This window comes from Parus major, chromosome 19 (genome assembly GCF_001522545.3).
Source record: "Parus major isolate Abel chromosome 19, Parus_major1.1, whole genome shotgun sequence".
Classification (NCBI taxonomy): Eukaryota; Metazoa; Chordata; class Aves; order Passeriformes; family Paridae; genus Parus; species Parus major.
In genome coordinates, this window is record NC_031787.1 from 5,592,530 (window position 1) to 5,605,893 (window position 13,364).

General features: G+C 43.7%; 1 protein-coding gene across 3 annotated transcripts in view; it reads right to left on the minus strand.

Moving 5' to 3' along the window:
- Positions 1 to 13,364, minus strand: part of PHF12 (PHD finger protein 12) — a 32,379-nt gene that overhangs the window by 11,702 nt on the left and 7,313 nt on the right. For 2 of the 3 annotated variants that reach the window (XM_015646706.3, XM_033518827.1), the window contains exons 3-9: positions 6,795 to 7,053; positions 5,495 to 5,567; positions 3,571 to 3,958; positions 2,918 to 3,038; positions 1,831 to 1,963; positions 968 to 1,132; positions 207 to 368 (exon numbers count right to left, since the gene is read on the minus strand). In XM_015646706.3, the coding sequence (XP_015502192.1) occupies positions 207 to 368; positions 968 to 1,132; positions 1,831 to 1,963; positions 2,918 to 3,038; positions 3,571 to 3,958; positions 5,495 to 5,567; positions 6,795 to 7,053 (1,301 nt within the window). The remainder of the gene's footprint in view (positions 1 to 206; positions 369 to 967; positions 1,133 to 1,830; positions 1,964 to 2,917; positions 3,039 to 3,570; positions 3,959 to 5,494; positions 5,568 to 6,794; positions 7,054 to 13,364) is intronic. The other variant, XM_015646707.3, reaches the window with a different exon arrangement.

Below are 13,364 nucleotides of genomic sequence, written 5' to 3' on the forward strand. Positions count from 1 at the left end.
GTCAAATGAGGAATTTTACATCTCACCTGGAAAGTCAAAGTGAAGTTTTAATGGGCAAGGGTGTCAGAGACAATACAAGGTATCACCTTCACACACGAACTTGAGGTTGGTTTCCTAGACAACTGCTCCATCATGACTGAAGTGGAAGGGGATCTTTGTACCAAAGCAACTACACACACGGAGTCCAAGCATTTGACTTCATTTACCTCCTGTTGTTCTGTCTGGCTGGCTAAGTGCTCAGTGTTCAAAAGGTGCTTCTGCAAGGGTTCCTCAGGGATCCCGTTACAGATCAGCTCGCCATCTCTAATTGCTGCAGGCGCGAGTAACGGGGGTGGAAGCCGGTATTGGGACTTTATAGCATCAGGAACCTATATTGTGGAGAAAAGATCACACATGAGAACAATTACTCAAGAATGACTAGTTAAACCAAGTGCCTGATCAGCACTAAACTTTGCATTTGCTGCTTTTGCACCCAAAGGAACCCTGCAGATACATTAGAGTATCAAGGACTGAGTAGTTTAAATTGATGTAGCCATGCTGAAATTAATAGGTTTTATTCCCTTAGGTGAGGCGTGACTTGGTACAACATGGTGGCCACAGTGTAAGAGAAATCACGAAAAAACAGCCAAAGGAAGTCTGTTTGGCAGTTTTCAGGCATCCTGGCAACAAACACAGCCCTAAATCCGACTGTAGGGCCACCTTCAGGAAGTTTTGTGTTGTACCTTCTATGCTTGTGCTAGATTTAAGTGCTTACTTGTAATAATTGAGCCTTATAGTTGAAGGAAAGAGGTCTAAAATCCTGCAGGTAGTGACTGCTGACTCCCAGATGTCTCACCAACACAATCATTCAGACCCCATCTTTTTCCTTCTGCCCCAAGGAGTGCGCTGGTTTCCCTTCCAAACTAAAACACATACAACAGGGTGGTGGTGCACGTGATGAAAACCCACCACTACTTGTTACACCTACCTTCAGACCTTTCCTCTTCACTGACTGAAGAACTCTGCGATTCGGAGGGTGTTTCTTATGGATTCGGTTTAAGAAATCCACTTTGACAACATGCTGAGATATGGTGTCCTGGAACCGGTCAAACACTCGGCATCGATTACTCAGGGTCAAGTTCTTCTGGTTCAGCTGGGTGATCAAATAATGCCACAGGAGTTAGGGATCTGCAAGTCACTCTAAGGCACCCTAAGACTTTCATAATGCCTTGTAGCACTGGCAGCACAGCATCAGCTCAGCTTTAGACTATTTGTTTCTTGCAGCACTAACCATTTCTGTTAAAGGGCACATTGCTGGAGATGAATACAAAAGCATTTAGAGGCCAACTAAGCAGCATCAATACTCTCAGAAGCAGTTTGTCTGGGAAAGAGCCCTTTGTTTCAGCCCCCTGTTTCCTGAGTATTTAAGTCTCAAGTACACTGCTTTTCCAAAAATGAAAACTCCCTCTTAGAATGAAACTTTTTTTGGGTTAAGCATGCAAAGAATTACTTCCCCTATTTGTAGCACTGTGCTGCTTTGTATCCCAGTTCTGGAAGCTCATCTAGATCTTAAAGGGTCCAGTCATAAACTAGACAAGCTGTCAGTGAACCACAATCTGAGCTGTTAGCTTCAGCTACAGGAAGGAGTTCCCCCATCTTTATATCTTATTGCAGAGAGAAGCATCATATTCCTTTGAAGAGTGTGTTGCTTGCAGCAGGAGCTTTACAAGCGTTACAGGAAGCAGTAAGAGCTCAAAGCTGTTTTACATTTGTTGTGCTTTGTCCTTTAATGGACCTGCCACGTTCCACTCCAACATCCGGTTACCATACTGCAATCATAGTCCTGCTTACCACCACGTGTTCTATGTGATTTGGGCACATCCATCTACCCAGAGGCATGGCAGTAAGCGGTGGCTCCAGACAATCCATATGGAACAGGAGTGGGCAATAATCACACTGGATTAGAGGTGCCACTCTGCAACTCCTGAGAAGAGAGAGCCAAATCTTATTCCCCATACAGAGGATAAACAGAACATTCAGGCAAGCTTGGCTGCCCACTTCAGTTTATCCTCTACACTGCTGTTTGCACCAAAAAGTAGGATTTCTGATTTGTAACTTGATCTGTATGGAGCTTCTTCAAGACCCACTCAAGGTAAAAGCCTTTATTTGAAGCAAAATTCAGAGATCAAAAGGAAATCTCAGATTTAGGTAATTAGAGGTTTCTGTAGAGGAATTGTGTGTGATGTTGGGATGTGTACATCAACAAGATATTCTCAGAAGAAGTCTCAAACTCCAGAAAAACATCTGAATCCCCAGGCTTTAAAAAAGTCTGCTCTATAACAAGGTCATCACCTGTTCTCCACAAAAGCCCACCTGAGTCCCCATTACACTTTGAGAAAATCACTGTGACTGGGTTTCTGAAATAAAGGTTTCATTTTCACTGACATTTTGAATTGGGATTGATCTATATATTTTTTTATGCAGTGTTACAAAACCCATCAGTATTTTGTGCTGTTTTTCAGATTTACAATTTCAGCACAATATTCCTATTTGCCTTGGGCTTATAAATCTCTCAGTAGATTTCTATTTTCTAAAGGTCACCTCCTCACACGCTTCCTTCACAAACCATAAACAAACATCTCCATTCACTAAACCACCATACTTTAGAATATTTCTTTGCAGAAAAACACCGAAGACAAGATGGCTCAATTTTGTCAATCTTCAGGCTACATTTCAGAACCCTTTACAGATGGACCTACACTTGCTGTAGTTAAACACCTGTTATTTAGCAAAGATAAATATTCTCCCATTTGTTTAGATGTAAGTAAATAATGAAGGAGAATGGAAAAGGAAACAGGTAATCTACTTTTTTCAGCAAGAACTTTGCTCCTGTGAAGGCTGCAGCTACACTGAACAGCTTCCCTGGAAGAACAGGTACCTGTTGCACGTGAAGCAGACCTTCACCGGCAAGGGAACCAAACCATTGTGGTCTAACTCATGTTGCGCCTTCTTGACATTCTTTCCTGTGGTTTCTTCCTTTCTCCTCCTCTTACTAGTACCTGAAAAGGAAATTTTATAAAGCTTTGGGTTATCCACATAGCAGAGATTTGCCTGCTGGTAGATACATATAATCATCTCAGAAAAGTCAAAGATTGCTGCTTAAGGAACCTCCATCAACCACTAAATCTAGCCTTAAGTGACAGAGATTGTCTTTAAAGGCAGATATATTTCATACTTAGTAATTTCAGTGACATCCTATACATTTAGTCACTACTTTGTTACTGTATTATGGCATCATAAATAAAAAATCAAGTTTTTTGATGGCTGTTTTTTTTTTCATATTGATGGTCTAGACCAAGGTGAGAAAAACAAGCATCTATCACAAGTCCTGATGGACATGGTGTGTAGTTGCAGTGTCCCCACAGCTCAGATTTGAAAGGCACCTGCTGCTAGGCAGCTGGAGGAGAGCCAGAGCTACCCTCTGCTTTCACCAGCTAGCACCATTGGAGCCACAGCTATCACAGAGTCAAGAAATGGCAGCAGGATGCAACTTCAGACATCTTTGCTAACACCAGACAAGGCCCTGCTCACCTGGAAGTGCTGTGGTGCAGGTCAGTTCATTCGGCAGCTGGAACTGCGTTGGGTTCCTTTCCATGGCAGCAGCAATAAGAAGCTCAAAGGGTCGCTTCAGCTGGGGCTGCCCACAGTCCATTTCTGCAATGGCAGAGTCATCATCCACGTCAATTATGTCCTCATCGACATCATTCTGTTCTGAGTTGGGGGTCTCGGTGCTGGCATTGGATGTGGGAGTGCCAGGCCGGCTTGCTCTCCTTTCCAAGATCCTGGCATGCGCATTAGCCCTGATGCTGCTGCTAGACCTGTCCAACAGGTCTGCGTCACTGGTGGGGGAGGTGGTCCTTTTCCCAGATTTGTCCACCAATCCATTTACCTGCCCCAGCTCTTTCTTCTGTTCTCGCTTCTGCACGACATGAATAGGCAGGCTTATCATGGAGGCCACAAACAAAGCACATCAACCTTGACAAATATGTGATTGAAGACAAACAGCATCTGAAAATGCTTGAGCCACTCACTACAACTTCCCCCTTGAAGTCATTAGAGCCTCGATCAAGAACAGTCTGGTGGCAGATAAGGTACAGGTGACAGAACAGCTGAAGAGAATCAAGCATGGGGAAGAACATTACCAGGTGTCTCTCCTTTCAGGGTAACTTGAGTCCAGATCAGGACAGATCAGGACAACATTTCACAGCATCTAGTCTTAAACACTTGACAAATCAGACAACTGTTTACTTTGCTACCAACACTGAGAAACTCCACAGCAGACTGTTCACTGTTGATGCATTTTACTAACCCTGGCACTGCGTACAAACCCATCAGGGATTGAGAAGGTCAGCTTGACAATACAAGCACAACATACAAACAACACTCTGCTATTTCCTGATGACAGGTATCTTGAACAAGGTGCACCAGAAGAAAACTATAGATTGCCATCATCACAAGACCCATTTTGCAACAGAAGGAGATGCTGCGTGACCTGAGATGGGCAACCGTGCACTGCTCCAGTGCTTAGCAGCATCACCCATATGGAGGAATCAATCCACTCCATCACTAACACGGTCTGCAAAGGGAGCAAAGTGTTTTTAGGCAATTTTTAAAATAGAAAAGTTGGGGATTTTCTCCTTTTCTCTCTCTTTTTACTTTATTTGTTTTTTGATTTGTGACCTTCATTTCTATTGTTGGCAGATGGCTGAACAGTACCCTGGAAACATAACAAGGCAATCACAAAAGGCTGAGCACACAGTTTTCTTCCAATCTGTTTTGGGTGTCACTTCAAGGGAACAGTTGCTAGATAGCCTGGTGCAGTTTCTAAACCCTCTGCTACACAGCCTTATGTGGTCACAGCAATAAGAGGTTTACATTGTGCAAGACAGCTTCCTGGAGAAAGAGCATCAAGGAAAAAAAAAGACAAGCTACAATCTTGCCCAATCATCTCCTCCCCATCCTGTTCAACAGCCCAGGAAATCAGAACTCACGGTGATTTCACCCTCTGCTGATATACAACTGCTGTGAAGTCACTCTTCTAAAATACACATATTAACTAGAATCACAGCCCTGATGGCAAAGCTGCATTAACGAGACTCCTGTTCTGCCTGTAGACAGCTCACCTCCTCGAGCACAGGAGCCATTCCCATTTCCTCTGTGCCCCAGCTCTCCCTCCTTTCCAGGAATGGGGGGAAGGAGAACAATTTAAAAGGTATCAGGCACTTTATCAGTTTTACCTCCTATTAATGAGGTTAAAATATCATGCAGGTCTCACCAAGACCCCTTAGGGTTCTTTAAGCCCTTTCCTAACAAAGCCCTTTGCAAACGTGAGCACAAAGAAGCAGCTCTGCTTGTCTAAGTACACATGAAGGGAGAGGCAGGTATTAACCCAGGATTCAGGTTTCAAATGGCCAGTTGGAAGGGCAGGGACTGTGTCTGTTTTGAGAGGCTTTACCTTGCGGCGTACGGTGCAGCGGTGGCACATCCACTCCCCCGGAGGCAGCATCTCCTCGCTGAGCGGAGGGTTGCTACAAGAGAAACACAAAGCAAAGCTTTACTGTTATTTACTGTCATTTCTGGAACTCTTCTCACGTACACAGCCAGAGTCAGGGTAGCTCTGCAGTTCCACGCCCAGGCACTTCCTTTTATTTATGGTGAAGCTCCCTGGATTTGCTCTCCCATACATCCACTTAGCCAGACACCTCCAAGAAGCCAGTCTTCCATGACACCCATCTCAGCTCCACGGTTTCAGAGCGCTCAGACTCGAACAACAAAGATAAACGGAAGATTCACTGGTGTGCCACACACATACCTCCCCCCCAACACCACACCACCTTCAATAACTTGATTACTCCATATGAGATCACACAGATTCCCGTGCAGCAAGCAATACATCCAGGCATTTCCATCCTCTGGATTTGCAGTGAGACCAACTGAACAAGCTGCCATGAGGTCTACCCACCACCTCCCATGTACTCCATCCCTGAGCACACTTACTTAATGGTGGAAACCACCTTCTATCTTAAGACAACCCAAATACTCTAAAAAGTGTCACCATATACAGCTTGCCTTGGCTATGAAGCACAGGATACATCCTACTCACATGGATCTGCACTTACTATAAAAGCTGTATCACAGTGAAATGACATTCTCATTTTGATGCTAGAAATAAACCAAAGCAAATTAGATGAAGGAGTAAGGAGAACTATTTTGAGAAACATTTTTCTCCAGTAAAAGGCAGAGCAGCATATGTTAGATGATACCTTCCTTACAGATTCTACTACTAACTCAAGTACTTTCCAACACCTCTTTATCATAAAGATTTGTTATTTGAGCAAACTGCTGACTATGGCAGGGAAAATGTACCTGCTGGAAAATCCAGCCATTTACCATGCAGTGTGGCTTAAGATAATACTTTAAAAGTTCTCCTGACTTTTGCTAGAGGCAGCTGCTTAGCAAGTCTGCTCTCTTGTGCTGAACACACAGATGCACTACTGCAGGATCTGGAAGCTCCATTTCCCACTGACTGGGAAACAGATTTCAAGGATCCACTGGGACTGACTGGGTTACAAGGGGATCAAGAACTACAGTAGCTTTTAAGACTGGCCCAAGAAAGCCACACAAGCATGGGAAGCTAGATGTGGCTCGTGGCAGGAGTCCCTATACTGTTTATTACATCTACAAATATCAAACCAAATCCAAGTTAAGCTTTCCAGTCTCCAGCCCTGACAAGCCAGGGAAGATAAGATGCATACTTGCTGGCCAGGAAGAGCTGTGCTTTGCAGCAAAGGGAGAGGCTGTCTTCCTCGAGAATCTTGCTCCTAGCACAGGGAAATGGCACAGGATCCCAGCCCAGGCTCCCAAGCCTGGACTGTGAAAACAAACACACTTCCTTTGTTTGAACAGAGTCCCGGCGAGCCTTGCCCCGAGCTCGCCCGTGTGCCAGCGACAGCCTCTGCAGGTACCGCAGCCATCCGGGGTCACGCTCCCTCTTGCAACACTGTGCCTGGAAGACTGAAGGAAGAACACAGCAAGAACCAAGCTGGTAATAACCTCAGCATTTCTGGTGTCAGGCTCTGGGGAATTGAGTAGAGCCAACACATCTGGCAGCCATTTTGAGGAGGAGTGCAGGGTTTCAGAGGCCTCCGTGTTCCAGGCACTCCAGAAACGCAGCACTCTGCATATATGCACTGAAATACCTGCAGCTTATGTTTCTCATTTCCTGGAGGGCCTGGATGAACAAGAGATCAGGCTCTAGATGAGAGCACCAAAGTCTCCACTACCGGCTGCTTCACCTCAAATATTTGGATGAAGCAGTAACTCTCTGCCCCAAACTAATCTTTTGCTAACAGAAGCAGGGAGAGGGGGTGGAAGGAGGAGAGTAACAAATGATCCCTGTGTGCTCGCAGCAGCATAAATCCATGCTGAATCCTAAGGTGCATCCTCCAATAGCTCAGGTTTTACTCTTGCTAGAAAACGAGCTCTTAGATCTGCATCTACAGCAAGAACAGATTCATCTGGCCCATTCCCCTTGCCCCTCCCAACACCCCAGGGCAAAAAACCCACAGACTTTGATTTGTTCCTAGTGAAATTTCACCCTCTGAAGCTCCCGACGAGCGTGCCTGAACCGCTGGGAACACGTCTGCCCCATCCTGACACACAGCGTGCCAGGGATCCACACGCTGCCAGATGCCTCCGGTTATTTGTTTTAACTGTTACCTCAACCTTATGCATTTTACAAAGAAACAATTAAAACCATGGTGAACCATGAGAGATGCCTGGAAGAGTCAGAACAGGTTTCTTCTTCAAGTGTGTATGTTATTGTCCCATTTGCTGGGTTTGAACCATGAAATCCTACATACACTGTACTATTAAAGAAGCATTTTAATGAATGCTGCTACCCAAAGGCCTGTGGAAGGAGGGGGAAAGATTCGTTTCAGAGCAGCAGCAAGGTTTTAGCGCTCAGACAAGCCTCCTGAGGTTTTCTGCTCACTGTCAGGGCCTAGCTGCAATAGCAAGTGTATTAAAAGACTGATTCTGCCTCTCCTGGTTAATGAACTGTTCATCAAGGCAGCTCACCATGCTAACAAAGACTGATGAAGGCTGCTCCTGCACTGCTGGCCTCGCAGCAAGCAGAGAGCATTGCCTGGGTCTCAGCAGAAAGCCAGGGAAGTGCTAAAGAATGCTGTTTTAATTGACTAGGTATGACCACATTCTTCAACCTTTTACTGTAAGCATAAAAGAAACGGATTTTTAAATCTGAGCAAGATACTTGATCTTCATAAGCAAGGTAAGAATTAGCACTTTGGCAAGAGCACCACGGCCCTTTTCTCCCTATCTTTCATGGGTTCATTAGCATGCACAGCTCCAGCCACCAGTGTTTGCTGCCAACAGGACCTGGAATTGTACAGCTCCCACTTTATCTTCGGTTACAACACATCTCCTTTCAACTACACACCAGTCAGTTGCGCTTTTCAGTACAATTTCACTAACCCTTCATTTCAGAAAGTTTCCCCTTCTGTCATCACAGACAAGAGTGGTGGCCTCTGCTGTTTACCTGGGGGGTTTGGTGTGACCCAAATCTAACCTGCCTAGCAGAACGTGTTTCTGCATTTAAGACAAAGACAGCTCTGAAAAACACAGCCTGACTTGAAAATACCTGGAAGACTAACTCATACAAAGCCTCTGAAAATGAAAGGGGATGTTTACCACTGCCTAGTCAAAACCCACTACACTGACTACAAAGTCAATTGCCATTTAATATCTGTCTCATGGCCTTTTCTGAAAAAGTTAAAGATCTCCCAAAATTCCTATCAGGTGCATTGTCAAGCATTGCTCTGCCATAATCAGAGCACAATGCTCTATCCCTTAAATAAAACTTAAATGGCTATGACAAAATAAAAAAATCTTCAAGAGCATATTAGGAGTTTTTATCAAGAAAACAATAGCATGAAGCCACTTAGCTTTTCAATTTCACACTCTGGGGCTCTCATACATCAGAAGCCTGTTGTCAAGTCCAAATCCTGTAATTACTCCTCACTTTGCTGACCTCAATAAATAGGTAAACAAGTGCTCCAAGGAATGGAACCTTCTCCAATACAAACTGGGCCGAAGCTCTCAAAGAAACCAGTTATAAGCAGACCTGAGGTTATTTACACACTGCATTCCTGGCCATCTTGCGTCAAAGGCACGTTGACACTACTTTTGGACCCACCAGGATACAGCCAGCTACCAGCTGGGTTAATAGTGGCAGGAAAACAAACCAGTGCCTGGTGAAGCTTTCACATCAGTTGTTTTCAACAATCAGACTTAAATATTTTTTTTTCTGTGCAGAGGAAAAATAGTAACACTGTGAAAATATGCAGGTAAGCACATTTTTTCCTTCTCAGGAAACTTAATTAACTGACCGAGACTCAATGACAGGATGATAATGAAGGATGCTAGATATGTTTGCCAGATAAGGGAAGAAGGCTTTTGGCTCTTCTATGGGGCTCCTATTTATCCCTATGATGGATAGAGCTACAGCTGTTCCACCAGCTTCATAAAGAACAAGGCTCCCTGGCTTGCTACAGCAGGGCCTCAATGGCAGCTAAAACAAACCAGGAAACCAAACTCACTGTCAGGGCATTACAAGAGCCCCATTGAGAAACAGGGAAAGTTGCATCATTTACAAATTCAGCTTTTTGGAACATTTTTACTGTGCCCAAGTTACACACTTCTGCTGACAGCTGCTCCCAAACCCGGCTGGAGGAGGACACCTGGAACCTTGAGCCTCTACCTTAGACAGAATAAAACCACACCAAACAAGCCAACAGCTGCAGCCTGCAGCGAGTTCCTCCCCACTGCAACTCCCTTACCTTCCTCTTTTACTCTTGCATCAACACAAAGCTTCTGAAGACAGAAGTCAGATTTCAATTACCTGAAAGGTGGTTATTAGGAATACTATCCATTCCCTCCTCTCTTCCACTGTTATTCCTCAAATTATTCAGTGAAGTTTCCAAGTTCTGCTCATTAACATGGATAAATTGTGACACTTAGCTTACAAGAACAATCTTCCTGAAAAAGCCAAAGATTTCTCAAGCACCAATGTAGAGACCACCAAACTTAAGTCCAGCATAATGTTTTTTTCATTATAGACCTCTAAGCATGACCTGATCACATTAACAGTTTCAGCAACTTTCTGGCCTCAATTAGGCTCACACTGTTTACAAGTTATACCTATTTTAAGCCAGCAGGACAATTCACATTAACTACTGAGCATCACCCACTATACTTCTACCTGTGGTGCAACAACTGAGGGAACCTGTGAAAAAAGCTTGACAGCAGGCAGCATAACTTTGTTTACACTGAAGTGAGTCTTGAGCATGGACATAAGTTCTAAATCAATAACATCCAGCAAAGACTCCTGAACACCACCAAACGGGTCAGAACATAATTATTTTGGATGCCACTATGCAAGGAAGGGAAGCAAAATGACCGCTTCACAGGTCACCAATCATCCCATCATCTGGAACACTACATCTGCTTAGCATGCATCTTTCCAACAGCATGGCCAGAGCTGGAAATAAGGGTTCAGCAACAGACAGAAAACAGAAGCAGGATTAAAACACCATTATATGGGCAGACAGTGAGGAACAAGATATATCCGAGGGAAAAATAAAGGTACACTACACTATCTACACAATGCTACAAGGGTGGAGGAAGACTTGAACTCTTAAAGGTTTAAGCATTGCTGAGTATGCCAGATCCCAACGTTTCCCTCACTGTGTGCTTATTTTTACCATCTAGACCTGCCAGTGTTCAACATTTCAAGGGCTTGGCCAACAGTCCCAGTCTCTGGCAGCAGCACCACTGTGCTCCTAAGAACCAGGTACCATTTTGTGAGTGTACATAAATTTTGTGAGTTCTGTGAATTTCAGTGCCAAGGAACTTATTTACTTGAATCCATCAAATCACTCTTGCTACTCCCATGCTGAGAAGAGAACCTCATGGAAGCAGGTGTTTATCTACCTTACCTCAGCTCCCTTCCTGCCTTCAAGACTGGGGGTCTTGCCTTCTCCCTGTGCCCTTGTACACAGGCAATCCTGAGGTTCATGGGCAATCAGGGAAGTTTCCTCCAAGGCCTGAAGTAAAACTTTTTTGCCTCCAACCTGACAAGCAGGAGGGTCCAATAAACTGGATAAGCTGCATGTAAACATGTGATCACCTGATGTAATTAGTTACTTCTATTTATAGAAAGAACGTGGCCCACAGAGACCATTCCCTAGACAACCTGTTAGTTATTACCCTCATTAATGTCCAGCTGACAAAAAATTAAAGGAAGTATTGTTTAAGATACCAAATTTCCACACACAGGTAAAATATACATATATAAAAATAAATATGCATTAAAACATGTATAATACCACCAGAACTGCAGTAGGTTTTTTGATTATTATTTTTTAATTAGTTTGACTTGTTATGGACTCAGATATTTGAGACATATTTGCCTAAGGAACCATCCAGCTTTGTATTTATAAGCAGAAACCATGGAAGTCAATAGGAAGAATTGTTGACTTTGAAAAATGTGGGTCAGACACAGAAATTCAGACATTTTGCACATCCTGAGTCCTATTTCTTTCGCAGGCATCACTCATGCCTCTGCTGCAGACAATAGTAACAATAGCCTGAATTCAATGTCCAGGTTCATTATTAAGTGTTCAGGTCTTTATAGCACCATCTTCTTAACAGATTAGAAGTCATCTTCTCAAAGCAGGATGACACACAGGGCAGCATCAGGGAAAAGAAAGGAGGCTGAGGAACAACACAGCCCTGGTGAGAATCACTTCATCCAATTCTGTCTTTAAAGAACAACAAATGAAGAGACATCTCTGGTGGGAAAAAAAATAATCAAAACACAGGTCTGAGAGGTTTCTGAGAAGTGAACACATTCAGCCCCAGCCATACTGAACGTGTTCAAAGGAGCAGGGGTGAAAGGACAGCAGCAAAAAGGTGGAAAAAAGGAAAGCAGCACATCTGAAGAGGATGAAGGGCAGACCCATAAAAGCAAAAGCATGAATTTGTCTTCACACAGGCACAAGTGAAGTGTAATTCTGACATCTACATGTGGACTAGGCTTTCCCAAGAATGCTGGGGAAGAGAGAAAAAAGAGCAGACAGAAATATCCACAAAAAAAAAAAACAAAACAAAAAAAAAAGCCAAACCAAAAAACCAAAACCTTAGTTCAGGGCATACATTCCTTTCTGCCTTTTCCAGATCACCTTCATATCTTGCTCCTGTTGCTATTCTAGATGGAGATCACTGGGAAGTTCACATGATGCTATGCCCAAAGTCAGAGGCTGTACAGGCAGGTGTTTCACACCAATCACTAGAGCTTGCCAGAAATTCAGCATGCGGTTTTCAGCCTGCTAAATTGTATCCTCAGGCCAGTGCTTTCTGCAGGGTTCAAAGTCAGTAATCTCCAGCTCCATCTAGTTTGCTTCCAGTGATCGTGCAGAGCAGACGTCAGCAGAAATGGGTTAGAGTTGGGTTCAGGCACTCGATTCCCCCCAGCTGGCTGAGATGTTCTTTGCCTTTTGTGCTCAAGATCTGATACACCAACAGGAAGAATGATTTAAACAACTTTTTTTTTTTTTTTTTTTCCCCACTTCATTTTTGGCTACAGGAAGCATTTACTCCATACCCTAAAAATGTGTATGATTGCATTACAACTGGTATCTGTCAACCCCTTTATTAAAGAGAAGCTAAAACACTATTTTTACTCAGCTTACAGAGTTACTGGATACTGCAGTGTTCCTTCGAGGAAGCTGGGCAGACGTCTAGCGAGCAGTGGAGCTGGAGACAGCACAAATCGATTACTATAAGGAGGAAAAGCCAGCTCTGACAATCTGTGTCACAAAAATCACAAGTCTAGCCAGTAACCTGACGTGGCAAGATGCTTTTTGCTTACACTCACTTCTTTCATACCCCTGTAACAAAGCCATGTTATATCCCCAGATACATTTGCATTTTCACAAGTCCAAGAGAACTTCCTGACTGGTTTAAAAAAAACAAAATGGGTACATCCTTCTCACATGATTTATATTCCAACAGACAGCACTTCCTAAATATATTCTGACACTTGCTTTCAGGGAAATACACCTCTTTCCTACTCTGGATGTAACTATTCCCTTTCTTTTACAGCACATTCCTGCTATATGCTACTGATTCAAAGATTAAGAAAGGCTGCAGAGCATTGGAAAAATTCAAGAACCTGACACGTACCAGTAAGTCAGTCTAGCAACAAAAGCAGTTTAACATCCACTAGTGTGGGTCAATAAACAGAA